This window comes from Hylobates moloch, unplaced genomic scaffold, assembly GCF_009828535.3.
Source record: "Hylobates moloch isolate HMO894 unplaced genomic scaffold, HMol_V3 SCAFFOLD_5, whole genome shotgun sequence".
Taxonomy (NCBI): domain Eukaryota; kingdom Metazoa; phylum Chordata; class Mammalia; order Primates; family Hylobatidae; genus Hylobates; species Hylobates moloch.
In genome coordinates, this window is record NW_026652280.1 from 71178928 (window position 1) to 71193868 (window position 14941).

At 40.4% G+C, this 14941-nt stretch overlaps 1 protein-coding gene across 8 annotated transcripts in view; it reads right to left on the reverse strand.

Annotated features, from left to right (window-relative positions):
• SPIRE1 (spire type actin nucleation factor 1) overlaps positions 1 to 14941 on the reverse strand; it is a 280087-nt gene that overhangs the window by 53611 nt on the left and 211535 nt on the right. For all 8 annotated transcript variants that reach the window (XM_058438667.1, XM_058438665.1, XM_058438666.1 and 5 more), the window contains 2 exons: positions 11242 to 11406; positions 983 to 1069 (listed from right to left, as the gene is read on the reverse strand). In XM_058438667.1, the coding sequence (XP_058294650.1) occupies positions 983 to 1069; positions 11242 to 11406 (252 nt within the window). The remainder of the gene's footprint in view (positions 1 to 982; positions 1070 to 11241; positions 11407 to 14941) is intronic.

The window sequence follows — 14941 nt, forward strand, 5'->3', positions numbered from 1 at the left end:
AAAAAAAAAAAAAAAAAAAAAAAAAATACAAAACCTCCCAGGTGGCCCTCTTTGCCTCCTTTAAAAAAGATTTATAAAAAGGATCATTAATTATGCTTTAGTTGTATACAAACTGAGAAATACTATTCACTTTCTAGTTACTTTATGTACACTCTTTTGAGAGGCTTTGGTGAGCACTGGCTATTGAGCCGGGTAAAAAAGAAATAAGGAACAGAAGAAACACAAACCAATGTTCCAACAGATTAGAATATTCTGAGTCTATGGTTGCTAGAAAGAACTCTGCTAACAGAGGAACATGATAATTAACATAGAAATGGATGTACAGCAGGGTGGATTTATTATAAAATATGTCAATATGACAATTTAATCAAGGAGGGGTAGTTACATCCTATAGTAAACTGGAAGGACAATCCATAACGAGACTATCCAGTAATATATTTAGCTGTTATCTAGGAGGTATATGGCCAGATTTTGCACCATGACCCAGGTTGTTTTGAGTAAAAGTATCCTAAGACAGCCTTGTATTAAATAATTTTAAGATTTTTCAGTGACTTAAGAATGTAATTTACAAGGCCAGCTGTGGTGGCTCATGTCTGTAATCTCAACACTTCAGGAGGCTGAGGTGGGAGGACTGCTTGAGGCCAGGAGTTTGAGACCAGCGTGGGCAACATGGCAAAACCCCATCTCCACAAAAAATTTAAAAAGTTAGCCTGGGCATGGTGGTGCACACCTGTGGTCCCAGCAACTTGGGAGGCTGAGGTAGGAGGATCACTTGAGTCCCAGGGGTCACTCCAGCCTGGGTGACACAGTGAAACTCTGTCTCAAAAACAAAAAGAATATAATTTACAGCTGGGCTTCATCTTTAGAGTAAAAAGCTCAGAGGAAAAACCACCTAGGAAAGCTGAGTTCTAGAGATGACACCCTAGAGTAGAATAATTCATTATGATATCTCCAATCTAGAGAACTATGTCGAATTACATACTGGATTTAAAGGAGGTCTGGATCTGATGAAGTCGAGGATGATTTCATGAGCACTCTTTTTTAACCGAGGGGGAATATCACCATTCACCTAAAAGGAGACAAAAAGCAGAAGATTCATGTGACTATATAAGACTATCATGAATTTCTAGGTATAGCTGTTATCTCAAATGTGCCACAAAATTAGTGAAGTGTAATTATCAAGGATACATTTCAAATCAATAAAGTGGGGAGTAAATGGCTGAGTGATTCAGAGGAAAGACTGTGAAATTGAAGAAAATCCAAGTTTACTTTAATTCTATGACTTTGGGAAATTTCAACAAAAAGTTTCTAAAATTATGAATGTAAATGGAATAAATAATACTTGAACTTATTAAGTATTTTATGGTTAAAAAAATTTTTACCTCTTATTTTCCTCCTTGTAAAAAAACCCAGGTAGGCCGGGAGCAGTGACTCACGCCTGTAATCCCGGCACTTTGGGAGGCCTAGACAGGATGATCACGAGGTCAGGAGATTGAGATCATCTTGGCTAACAGTGAAACCCCGTCTCTACTAATAATACAAAAAATTAGCTGGGCGTGGTGGCGGGCACCTGTAGTCCCAGCTACTCAGGAGGCTGAGGCAGGAGAATGGCGTGAACCCACGAGGCGGAGCTTGCAGTGAGCCGAGATCACACCACTGCACTGCAGTCTGGGTGACAGAGCGAGACTCTGTCTCAAAAAAAAGAAAAATAAATAAATAAATTAAAAAATACAAAAATACAAAAATTAGCCAGGCATGGTAGCAGGTGCCTGTAATTCCAGCTACTTGGGAAGCTGAGGCAGGAGAATCGCTTGAACCTAGGAGGAGGAGGTTGCAGTGAGCCGAGATCACGCTATTGCACTCCAGCCTGGGCAACAGAGCAAGACTCCGTCGCAAAACAACAACAACAACAACAACAAAAAAAAAACCCTACAAAAACCTAGGTAATAGAAAAAAACCAGGAAAAAGATTCACATTTTGTAAATAAAACTAAAGCACAGAGCAGAGGATATCTGCCTCCATCCACAAAACTTTTAAGTAGAAGAGCTATTGTGGAGGACCAGTCTGTCTCCGATTCTACTCTAATGTCCTCTCTTTTTAAAGCAATGTGTTAAAAACAATTTTTTTTCAGAAATTTTTTTTTAAACCCAGAAAACCACAAGAAGTAACAACTTAAATTCCCATTCTGACCACTTAGAAGGCACAGTCATGACCAGTTTGTCCTATTTGTTTCCTGGTCTTGTTTGACAAAATAGAACCTCAATGGCCACTCGCATGCCCTGTCCCTTCCCCAGATGTGACCACCATATTGAGTTCAGAGTGTGTGGCAAGCCTGCTGGGGCCTACTCAATATCCTCCCTATGCTGGTCCTCCCTCTCCCCCAGCCCTGAATGAGAGCAGGACGGCCCAGAGCAAGCTTCAGGAATAACTGCTGCTGTTTGAGCCAAGCCAGGCATATGACTGCTAGTTTAAGGAGGGTGATCGAGAAGCAGAACCAGTGGCCTAACCTGGCAGCACCCACTGTTTGTGGATTTCATATTATGTAGATTAAAAAAAACCTTATTTTATAAAACAGTTTAATCAGACTTTTCTATTCAGGACTAGTCTACTCCTGAATAACATGTATCTTTCTGGCTAATTTTCACATGCTTTCTTTGTATCCTAAGAGCAGAAATGAGAATGGATTAACCGAGGCCAAGGCTATACGTTCCATTCCCAAAACAAGCACATTAACTGTAACAGTCTTCTCGGTAGTCAAGAGGCTGTATCCTGGGTCCCAATTACAGATGCGGGACAATGCTCCTGAGGGAGGCAGCAGGCCATTATGGACCTAAGTCAGTACGGGTGGAAGAAGCTCCCTTATCCAAATGTTTGGGACAAGAGTGTTTCAGATTTTTGAATATTTACATTATACTTATCAAAAAATCTGAAATGTTCCAATGAGAATGTCTTTTGAGTATCATACTGGCCCTCAAAAAGTTTGCTGGAGCACTTCAGATGTCCAGGTTTGTGACGCTAAACCTGTATAAGGATAAGTGTTTGTGTGAAAAACATTTTGCTGCTGGGTCAGTTAAATTATTTTCCTGTAAGTAAACAAGCTCTCTGAAGCGAAACGAGAAATGATTCCTGGATGAACACAAATAGTAGATGCTTAAGTAAATAAGATCAGTTATAGAAACTTGGTATTATTTTTGAGCAACAATGCCTTAAACAAGCAAAAAACTTCTTTTTTGTATTTTACTTAGTAGAGACGGGGTTTCACCATGTTGGCCAGGCTGGTCTTGAACTCCTGACCTCAGGTGATCCGTCCGCCTCGGCCTCCTAAAGTGCTGGGATTTCAGGTGTGAGTCTGGAAGCCCGGCCCAACAAAAAACTTCTAATACATAAAATGATCTCCTCTGAAAAATTTAAAACGTCTACCCTGTACTCAATCTTGTTTCTGAAATAATTTTCTTTTTTTGCGACACGGTCTTGTTCTATGACCCAGGTTGGAGTGCAGTGGCGTGATCACAGCTCACTGCCATCTTGACCTCCCAGGCTCAAGCGATCTCTCCACCTCGGCCTCCTGAGTAGCTGGGACTACAGGTGTGAACCACCATCCTCAGCTAGTTTTTTATTTTTTGTAGAATTGGGGGTCTATGTTGCCTAGGCTGGTCCTGAATGTTCAGGCTCAAGCGATCCTAGCACTTGGCCTCCCAGTGTTGGGAGTACAGGTGTGAGCAACTGCACTCTGCCCATTTATTTATTTATTTAATTTATTTATTTTCATGGAGATGGGGTCTCACTAAGTTGCCCAGGCTGCTCTCAAAGTCCTGGGCTCAAGCAATCTTCCCGCCTTGGCCTCCCACAAAGTGTTGGATTGCAGGTATGAGCCACTGTGTCTGGCCTTTTATTTTTATCTTAAATAAAACAGAACCATTAATGATGACATAAGACCACAGCTAATAATCTACAAAACCAACTTATAGTTTAGTGATTGATATTGGTCCCCTAATGAAATTTCAAGAAGTGTGAGGTTAGGGCCAAACATCCTTCTTTGCATGTTGATACCTAGTTGTCCCAATATCAATTGGTGAAGAGACCTATTCTTTCTCTATTTAGTGGTCTTGGCACCCTTGTCGTAAATGGACTGAACATAGGTTTATGAGTTTGTTTTTGTACTCTGAATTCTGTTTTTTATATCCTACACTGTTTTGACTACTAAAGCTTTGTTGTAAGTTGTAAAATGGGGATGTGTGAGTCCATCAACTTTTTCTTTTTCAAGATTGTTTTGATTATTTGGGATTCCTTGAGATTCCGTAAGAATTTCAGAATTGATTTTTCCACTTCTGCCAAAAAAAAAAGTCACTGGAATTCTGACAGAGAATAATGTTTGACCCTTACCTCACACCGTATATATAAATTAACTAAAAAAAACTGATCAAAGACTTAAATATAAGAGCTAAAACTATTTATAAGTGTCTCAGGTGAGAACATAAGGGAAAATCTTCATGAACTGGATTTGGTAATGAATTCCTAGATATGACACCAAAATCACAAGCAACAGAAGGAAAAATAGATAAATTGTATTTCAGCAAAATTAAAACCTTTTGTGCATCAAACGACACTATCAAGAGAGTGAAAAGACAGTCTGCAGAATGGGTGTTTTTCTGTACTTGCAAATTACCTATCTGTCAGGGGTCCACTATCCAGAATATATAAAGAACTCTTGCAACTTAACAGCAAAAATACAAACAATCCAATTAAAAAATGAGTACAACACAGCCATAAAAAAAGAATGAAATCATGTCCTTTGCAGCAACATGGATGGAGCTGGAGGCCATTATCCTAAGTGAGCTAACTCAGAAACAGAAAACCAAATACTGCATGTTCTCACTTATAAGTGGAAGCTAATAATGGGTACACATGGATGCAAAGATGGAAATAGTAGACACTGGAGAACTCCAAAAATGGGGAGGTTGGGAGGGGGGTCAGGGTTGAAAAGTTACCTATCAGGTACAATGTTCACTATTTAAGTGATGGGTACGCTAGAAACCCAATCTCCACCAGCATGCAATATACCTACCTATGTGACAAACAGGCACATGCACACCCGAATCTAAATTAAAATGTAAAAAAATGAATACAAAATCTGAACAGACATTTCTCCAAAGATATACAAATGGTCCACAAGCACATGAAAATATATATGACATTGTGAGTCATCAGGGAAATGCAAATCAAAACCACAATGAGATATCATATCACAGTTAGGGGAGTTACAATTAAAAACAAAATGAACAATAGCAAGTGTTGGCAAGGATGGGAGAAACTGGGCCCCTCTTACATTGCTGGTGGGAATATTAATTGGTGCAACTGATGTGGAACACAGTTTGGCAGTTTCTCAATAAGCCAAACATAGAATTACTATATGACCCAGCCACTCCACTCCCAGGTATATACCCCAAATCACTGAAAACAGGTATTCAAACAAAAACGTGTACAGTACTATACACGGCAGCACTACTCATGCTAGAAAATGAAAGAATCCAATTGGAAAGAACCCAAATGTCCATTTGGGTCATGAATAAACAAAATATGATATATCTGTACAGCCACAGAAGGAGTAAAGTAGCTCGCTGGGCACGGTGGCTCATGCCTGTAATCCCAGCACTTTGAGAGGCCAAGGAGGGCAGATTACCTGAGGTTGGGAGTTCGAGACCAGCCTGACTAACATGGAGAAACCCCGTATCTACTAAAAATACAACATTAGCTGGGTGTGGTGGTGCATGCCTGTAACCCCAGCTACTTGGGAGGTGGAGGCAGGAGAATGGCTTGAACCCGGGAGGTGGAGGTTGCAGTGAGCTGAGATCACGCCATTGCACTCCAGCCGGGGCAACAAGAGTGAAACTCTGTCTCAAAAAAAAAAAAAAAAAAAAAAAAGAAGGAGCAAAGTACCTCAGCATGCTACAATATGAATGAACCTTGAAACATTATGCTAAGTCAAAGCCAGACACCAAAGGTCATAAATGACGAGGCAATATGCATGAAATATCCAGAATAGGTAAGTTCACGGAGACAGAAAGCATATTTGTGGTTACCAGGGGATAAGGGGAGAGAAGAATGGGAGTGATGCTTCATGGGTACAGGGTTTATATAATAAATGGGTACATGGGTATATATAATAAAAAAGAAAACTGGAAGAAAAAAGTCAGACTTTTTTTGTTTGTTTTTGAAACGGAGTCTCGCTCTGTTGTCACGCTGGAGTACCAGTGGCACGATATCACCTAACTGCAACTGCTGCCTCCCGGGTTCAAGCAATTCTCCTGCCCCAGCCTCCCGACTAGCTGGGACTACAGGCACATGCCACCACACCCAGCTAATTTTTGTATTTTTAATAGAGATGGGGTTTGACCATGTTGGCCAGGATGGTCTCAATCTCTTGACCTCATGTTCTGCCCGCCTCGGCCTCCCAAAGTGTTGGGATTACAGGCGTGAGCCATGGCGCCTGGCCCAGGTGTGGTGGCTCATGCCTATAATCCTAGCACTTTGGAAGGCTGAGGCGAGAGGGCTGCTTGAGCCCAGGAGCTCAAGACCAGCCTGGGCAACATAGCAAGAACCTGCCTCTACAAAAAATTAAAAGGAATTGCCATGTGTGGTGGTGCACACTTGTAGTCCCAGCTACTCAAGAAGCTGAGATGGGTGGATTGCTTGAGCTGGGGAGGTTAAGGCTGTGGTGAGCCGTGATCATGCCACTGCACTCCAGCCTAGGCAACAGAGCAAGACCCTGTGTCAATCAATCAATAAATGTCTTTTATTTACCACAGGAGAAACATAATTATTTATGCTAGCAAACATTTTCCATTTTGGATGCACAGTTCTTTGTCATTCTGTCTATCACACACCATTACTTCCCTAAGCTTCATCTAGGGTGCTTATAACATACAGATTCCTAGACTCTAGATAAGAACTGTTAAATCAGCAACTTTGAAAGGAATCTATAATTCTTAGTATCAAACAGGTTGACTACTATTTAGCACAATTATTTTCTCTGATAAAAAGAGAAAGATTCTTGCAGTGTAAAACTCTGCTAAAAACTAAGAAAAACAAAAAGCAAAAAAGATTTAGCAATATCAAAGATGACAGGTAAAATACATTAATGATAAATCAAATAGAAATGTTAATGATCTACTAGGACTTATTTTAACACTGATAGGAATTTTTGAATAATTCCTTCTGGATAACGAGGAAAATCACCTAAGATTAACATTAAGTGCTCCCCCAGTCAGAAAGGACAAAGTTCAAATAAGTACATATTTTTGAGAAAGATAACATTACCCAGTATTATCAATAGGAACAGTCTTGCAAAACTGGTAAAAATGTAAATTGGTACAACCCTTCTGGAGAGAAATATTGCAAAATATTAAGTACTAAAATTTAAAATATACATTAAAAAAAGCAATAAAATGTGCATTATATTGATCTATTCATCTCACCAATAAAAATTTAAACCATGGGGATAATTGGGTAAGATGTTTGCATTTGGATGTTCATCATAATATGGATTAAAACAATGAAAACTGGAAACCACCAAATATCTATTAATAGCGGGCTGGGTACACAAGCCACGGCACACACATACAAGGAAATACCCCACGTGGGTGGGGTGCGGTGGCTCATGCCTGTAATTCCAGCACTTTGGGAGGCTGAGGTGGGTGGATCACCTGAGGTCAGGAGTTCGAGACCAGCATGGCTAACCTGATGAAACCGCATCTCTACTAAAAATACAAAAAGTAGCTGGGCGTGGTGGCAGGCACCTGTAATCCCAGCTACTCGGGAGGCCGAGGCAGGAGAATGGCGTGAGGAACCCGGGAGGTGGAACTTGCAGTGAGCTGAGATCACGCCACTACACTCCAGCCTGGGCGACACGAGACTCCGTCTCAAAAAAAAAAAAAGGAAATACCCTGTGTGTTCCTCCAGATGCTATCTATCTTTTATCTTTTAAACATTCTTAAAAGAAACTCACACTGTTTAATCACTGTCACTGTTGCCTCACCTACTACCATAAAATCTGGTTTCTCCCTTTTACTTTAATAAAGGATCAAATAATTTCCATGTTGCTAAATCTGTTAACCATTTCACAGTGCGCATCCGACCTCTCTGAAACACTGCCTACTCTTCACAGCTGTGCCTCCACTTCCCCTGACTTTCCAGCCTTCTCTCTGACTATGCCTTGTCCGTCTTTATTTTGTCAGATTTCTCTACTCATCCTTCAGCGCCAAAGCTGCATGGGTTCGGTCCTGAGTCGTCTTTTCTTCTCACCTTTCCAGTTTCCTGCATTCTGTTCTATCCTCTAATGATGGCGAGTTGTTTTTGTTGTTCTCATGTGTCAGATCCCATTGTTTCTTGATCTTTGGATATGTTTTTTTTTTTTTTTTCCCCTACTTAGCTGCTTCCCTACAGGTTATCAGTGGCTCCCAAAATACTGGAAGCTTTGAGAGAACAGACTGTAATACGTCCTTCCAGAGTCAGAATAAGGTCTAGCACATAGAAAGTCCTTAACACATATATGTTAAATTAAAATAAAATTAAGAAATACAAGCAGCTAGCACAGATTTTTAAATGTTTAAAAGCATGAAATAAATGTAGATGTTAAAAATGAAAGAATATTTTTTCAGTTAAAATGGTCAGCCCCAAAAGACACCCAGTTTGTGCAAGGATGTGAAGCAATGGGCAAAACTATTCTGTTTAAATAGTCATCATCACAGTATTTCTGAGGGCAACTGGGGAATATGTACATAGCACAGAGCACTGGGGTTAGAGAGAATGAGGCTGACCCTCAGCTCTGCCTTGTAACCAGCTGTCTGAACTTGGGAAGTTACTACTGAGCACCTTTAAATTTCAGTTTCCTCATCTGTAAAGTAAATCAGATTTGATGAAAAGTAAATAAATATAATATTTAGTTGAAATATTTAGCTTATTAAAATTAACAAGCAGCTCAAATAGCCACTTAAACCAATTTGCTATAAAACCAGGTGACGTGGCTGGGCATGGTGGCTCATGCCTGTAATCCTAACACTTTGGGAGGCTGAGGTGGGCAGATCACCTAAGGTCAGGAGTTCGAGACCAGCCTGGGCAACATGGTGAAGCCCTGTCTCTAATAAAAATACAAAAATTAGCCAGGCGTGGTGGCATGTGCCTGTAATCCCAGCTACTTGGGAGGCTGAGGCACGAGAATCACTTGAACCTGGGAGGTGGAGGTTGCAGTGAGCCAAGATCACACCATTGCACTTCAGCCTCAGCAAAAAGAGTGAGACTCTGTCTCAAAAATAAAAAACAAAAAACCAAGTGATGTTTCATAAGAACCTTCTAACATAAAATAACTTTGATTAAATTTCCTCAAAAATGTGGATAGAATTCATTAATTCATCCCATAACTATTTATTGAGCACAGTATTCAGTATTTGGTTGCATGTCAGGCCCATGTTCTTGTCAAAGGGGATAAACAGTGAAAATAACTAAGTTCTTGTCTTTGTAAGGGAGACAGACAATAAATCTGGAAATATATTGCAATGTCAGCTAGTGAAACACAAGAGTAAAGAGATGGAGAAGACTTTTCTAATGAGGGAAAACTTGAGCACAGGCCTGAAAAGTAAAGAGGCAAATTATGTGGCTATGTGGGAGAGGAGAACTCCCGAGAGAAGGAATATCCAAGGCAAAGGCTCTGTTACAGGAGCATACTAGGCACTGCTGAGACACTGGCAGAGATCAGGGTGGCTAACAAGCAGAACCCTGCAGGGAAATGTAGCAGAAGATGAGGTCTGAGAGGTAACCTGGATCCAGCCGTATGGGCTGTGCCGGCCACGGTAAGGACGTGGAGTTTCTTCTGAGGGTGATGAAGAGCCAGTAGAAGGTTCTGAGTAGAGCAATGACATGATCATATTTTTTACTTAAGAAGCCTACTTGGTTGTTTTTGGGAAAAATAAATTGAAAGGGGCAAGGGTGAAAGCAGGAAGGCCACTTAGAGGTTACTGTCATAGTCTGATGAGAGATGATGGTGGCTTGGAATAGAAGATATTTTGGCCAAGTGCCGTGGCTCATGCCTATAATCCCAGCACTTTGGGAGGCGGAGGCAGGTGGATCACTTGAGCTCTGTCAGGAATTTAAGACCAGCCTGGGCAACATGGCAAAACTCCATCTCTACAAAAATACAAAAAACACTAGCTGGGCGTGGTGGCACACATCTGTGGTCCCAGATACTCAGGAGGCTGAGGTGGGAGGATCACTGGAACCTGGGAAGTTGAGGCTACAGTGAAACTGTGATCGTGACAGAGCGAGACCCCGTCTCAAAAAAGAAAATCTCTCAAGTGGAGATGGAGAGAAGTGGTCAGAATCAGGATATATTTTAAAGGGAGAGCTGTCAGAATTTGCTAATGAACTAGATGTTCCACATCTAGGAACTTAAGGATTTCATGGTGGACATTTAAAAAGATTTACACACAAGGATACAAAAAATATGTTGCTTATAAAGGGACACAAGGTGATTTGTTTAATAAACTCCGGAATAGCCATAAGATAGAAAAGATATAGCCATTTAGAAATGATAATGTTGAATATATAATGACATGGAAAAAATAATCACGATATGTTAAGCAAAACAACCAGTAATAAAACAAAGCATTCTATATTAACTCACTTTGTCCAAATAAAGTGCATAGAAACAAGGCTAAAGGTTATTGATCAACACGTTAATAAAATTTCTCTCTGGGTTATGGAATTATATGTTTGTAACTTTCCTTCTTTAAGCTTAATGTATTTTCCAAATTTTCTACAATGATCAAGTATTACTTGTATAAAAATAAATAATTTTTAAAATTTAATATTAAAACTATTTTCAACAAATGCAATTATGGATGAATAACCATTTGAGTCCATTAATAGTTTTTTGTTTTTCTTTTTTGAGACAGGGTCTCACTCTGTCGCCCAGGCTGGAGTGCAGTGGCTCGATCTTGGGTCACTGCAACCTCCATCTCCTGGGTTCAAGCAATTCTTCTGCCTCAGCCTCCCGAGTAGCTGGAACTACAGGCGTGCACCACCACGCCCAACTAATTTTTGTATTTTTTGGTACAGACAGAGATTCACCATGTTGGTCAAGCTGGTCTTGAACTCCTGACCTCAGGTGATCCACCTGCCTCAACCTCCCAAAGTGCTGGGATTAGAGGAGTGAGCCACCACACCCGGCCTGACAGTTTGGTTACTTACCATCACTTTTCGCAAGGTGTATCTTTTGCAGCGAATGTCATCCATTAACATCTCATAAGGGGTGAGCTGATATTCAATGGGCAAAGGGTTGTACTGCCGCTCTTGGACCTTCTTAAGTTTTACCCCATTCCTCAAATCCCTCATCACCTGTACCCAGAATCGTGCCTGAAAGAACCAAGGATAGAGAGACATCAGTGAATAAATGTACTAGTTTCTTCTAAACAGCTAGTCATACAGAATAAATGAAGAGTTTGGATTACAAAACAATGAGTAAACCAACCAAGAACTATTTTAAAAATTAGATTTGGGGTACTAACAGATGGGTGGAAAGCAAGTAGAGAATCCACAGGCTCTACCTGCTGAGGCACATGGGTTTAAACCTAAGCTCCACCACTGTGGTAGGCTGCATTAAGGGCTCAGGTTCTTCATGCTTTCCGGTGTCTATGCTGTTATGTGTGACTCTGCTCACTAAAGGGGATTATATTTCCCACACCCTGACTTTGGGTTTGGCTATATGATTTGCTTGGCCACTGGAATAGTGGTGGGTGTGATAAGACCAAGGGCTTCAAAAGCATATGTACAATGGGCTTGTCCCTTGTGTTTCTATTATGGCCATGAGAATGTCAAGCGTGGGTTAGCCTGCGGTCCCAGGATAAAGATGAGATACCTGTAAAGTGGAGCTACCATAGGGGATCTGGAGACCCATGAGCTAGTGAGTGCTTCTGCTTTATGCAGCTGTGATTTTGTAGTGGTTAGTTACACAGTATTACTGTGACCACAGCTGACTGAGATACGGCCACTTGCCAACTATTTGACACAAAGCAAGTTGCTGCACCTTTCTGAGCTGTAGTTTCCTCATCAATAAAAGAAGTGGTACTTTATTACTTGTTGAGAAGATCAGAATCAGTAGATGGTGTTCTATACATAGAAAATAGTAAAAAAGGCTGGGTGCAATGGGTCACACCTGTAATCCCAGCACTTTCGGAGGCCAAGGAGGGTAGATCACCTAAGGTCAGGAGTTCGAGACTGGCCTGACCAAAATGGTGAAACCCTGTCTCTACTAAAAATTCAAAAATTAGCTGGGTGTGGTGGTGTGCGCCTGTAATTGCAGCTACTCAGGAGGCTGAGGTAGGAGGATTGCTTGAACACAGGAGGTAGAGGTTGCAGTGAGCCCAGATTGCGCCACTGCACTTCAGCTTGGGCAACAGAGTGAGACTCTGTCTCAAAAAAAAAAAAAAACATAAAATAATACAAAATCTATTTATATTTGTCTTATCATACTTTAACACTTTTGTTCTCCTGCCTATAATGTGTCAAAGTCTCTACTTGAGTGAAGTCCATCACAATATTTAGCTAAAAACCTGTAACTTGTTAAAATTAACAAGTGACATGGCTGAGCGCAGTGGCTCATACCTGTAATCCCAGCACTCTGGGAGGCTGAAGTGGACGGATCATGAAGTCAGAAGATCGAGACCATCCTGGCTAACATGGTGAAACCCTGTCTCTACTAAAAATACAAAAAATTAGCCGGGTGTGGTGGCACGTGCCTGTAGTCCCAGCTACTCAGGAGGCTGAGGCAGAAGAATCGCTTGAACCTGGGAGGTGGAGGTTGCAGTGAGCCGAGATAGCGCCACTGCACTCCAGCCTGACGACAGAGATTCCATCTCAAAAATAAAAATAAATAAAAAATAAAGTGACACAATAGTTGCTTAAATATATTTGCTGTAAAATCAAGTGATATATTTCATAAGAATCTTCTATGTAAAATAACTGATTAAATTTCTCAAAACATCCTCAATAACAATTCATAATTAAAACAAAATGTTGGGTTTGGACAATGAGAAGGTACCAAAAAATATAAAAACCATACCATTTCCCATCCTCTTGTTCCAAAAAGGATTTGAGGTACTTATGGTGTACCATTAGATGCCTCCTAAAATATTCATATTTAAAAAGATTCTTAGATTCTGCCATTAAAGATGTTCTAAAATAATATCCCTAAAATATCCGCATTTCTCTCAGGAATGCTTTTGTCCCAACTTCCACATTTCTCTTATTCATTCCTTTAAGATGCAGTTCAAATATCATCTCATCTTTTAAAAGTCTCCCTTTGGGCTTCAAATTAGGGGACAGGGGACAGTTACCCACATTAGAAACTTTTGCTATAATTTATAAAAGGATTCAAACACACTTTGTTTTTTTGTTTGTTTTTTGTTTTTTTTCAGATGGAGTCTTGCTCTTGTCGCCCCATGTTGGAGTGCAATGGTGCAATCTCAGCTCACTGCAATTTCTGCCTCCCGGGTTCAAGCGATTCTCCTGCCTCAGCCTCCTGAGTAGCTGGGATTACAGGTGCCTACCACTACACCAAGCTAATTTTTTGTATTTTCAGTAGACACAGGTTTCGTCACGTTGGCCAGGCTGGTCTTGAACTCCTGACCTCAAGTGATTCAGCCGCCTTGGCCTCCCAAAGCACTGAGATTACAGGCGTGAGCCCCTGTGCCTGGCCCACACTTTGTTATATAGTCGGTTTTGTGTGTATGATTGTTTGGTTAAAAAATCTTACATACTACTTTTCAGAAATTAAAGTCACAGTTATTATATAAAATAACAGACAACTGTCATCGTATGCATTCCTGGAGATTATAATTTATCCCTTATCCCATTAGGGAAATTCTGAAACTAGAATCTGCTAGTAAAGACATTCTAATTCTCTCTCAACTCTTTGCTCTTTTCATTCTAATCTTTCTAGGTAATTCACTTAGTGGTCTTACGAGGAGGAAGCTGGTGATCTATGCAAATATAACTCCCTCTGGAGTTACTGCTTCTCTTGTCAGGGATGACACTAGTTTTCAAATGAAGGTGGCTTACAGTAAGAAATTAAATTTTTACTTTAAGTTTATACTAGCTGTTTGCTAACTTCTGAACACTGGAAGTTATTTATTTGGTTTCAATGGCTGAGAAAACCAATTTAAAATTTATTGGCCAAGATGATATACACCTAGAACAACACTATCCAAGTATTCTTCATAAAGGAAAATCAATCATCAATTTTATTCTAAAATGACAAATAATACCAGCTTTTAAGACAATGTAGGCAAGTATTTTTGTTTTGTCTTGAATGTTCCAAATATCTTGAAGATATCTATCAATAAATTAAGAATATTGCAAACAAGAAACAACCCAAATGACCAGCAACAGATGAAGAGATAAACTGCGATATATCCACACAATGGATTACTTCTCAATACAGATACAGACAACAACATGGATGAAATCTCAAAACAATTATGAAGAGTGAAAGAAGCCAAACCAAAAACAGTACATACCAGCTGGGCGCGGAGGCTCATACCTGTAATCCCAGCACTTTGGGAGGCCAAGGTGGGCGGATCACCAGGTCAGGAGTACAAGACTAGCCTGACCAACATGGTGAAACCCTGTCTCTACTAAAAATACAAAAATTAGCTGGGCGTGGTGGTGCGCACCTGTCATCCCAGCTAGTCAGGAGGCTGAGGCAGGAGAATTGCTTGAACCCAGGAGGTGGAGGTTGCAGTGAGCCAAGATCATGCCACTGCACTCCAGCCTGGGCGACAGAGCGAGACTCCATCTAAAAAAAAAAAATAAACCCCAAAAAACAGTATATACCATATGATTACATTTATATAAAATTCTAGAAAGTGCAAACTAATCTATAGTCACAGAA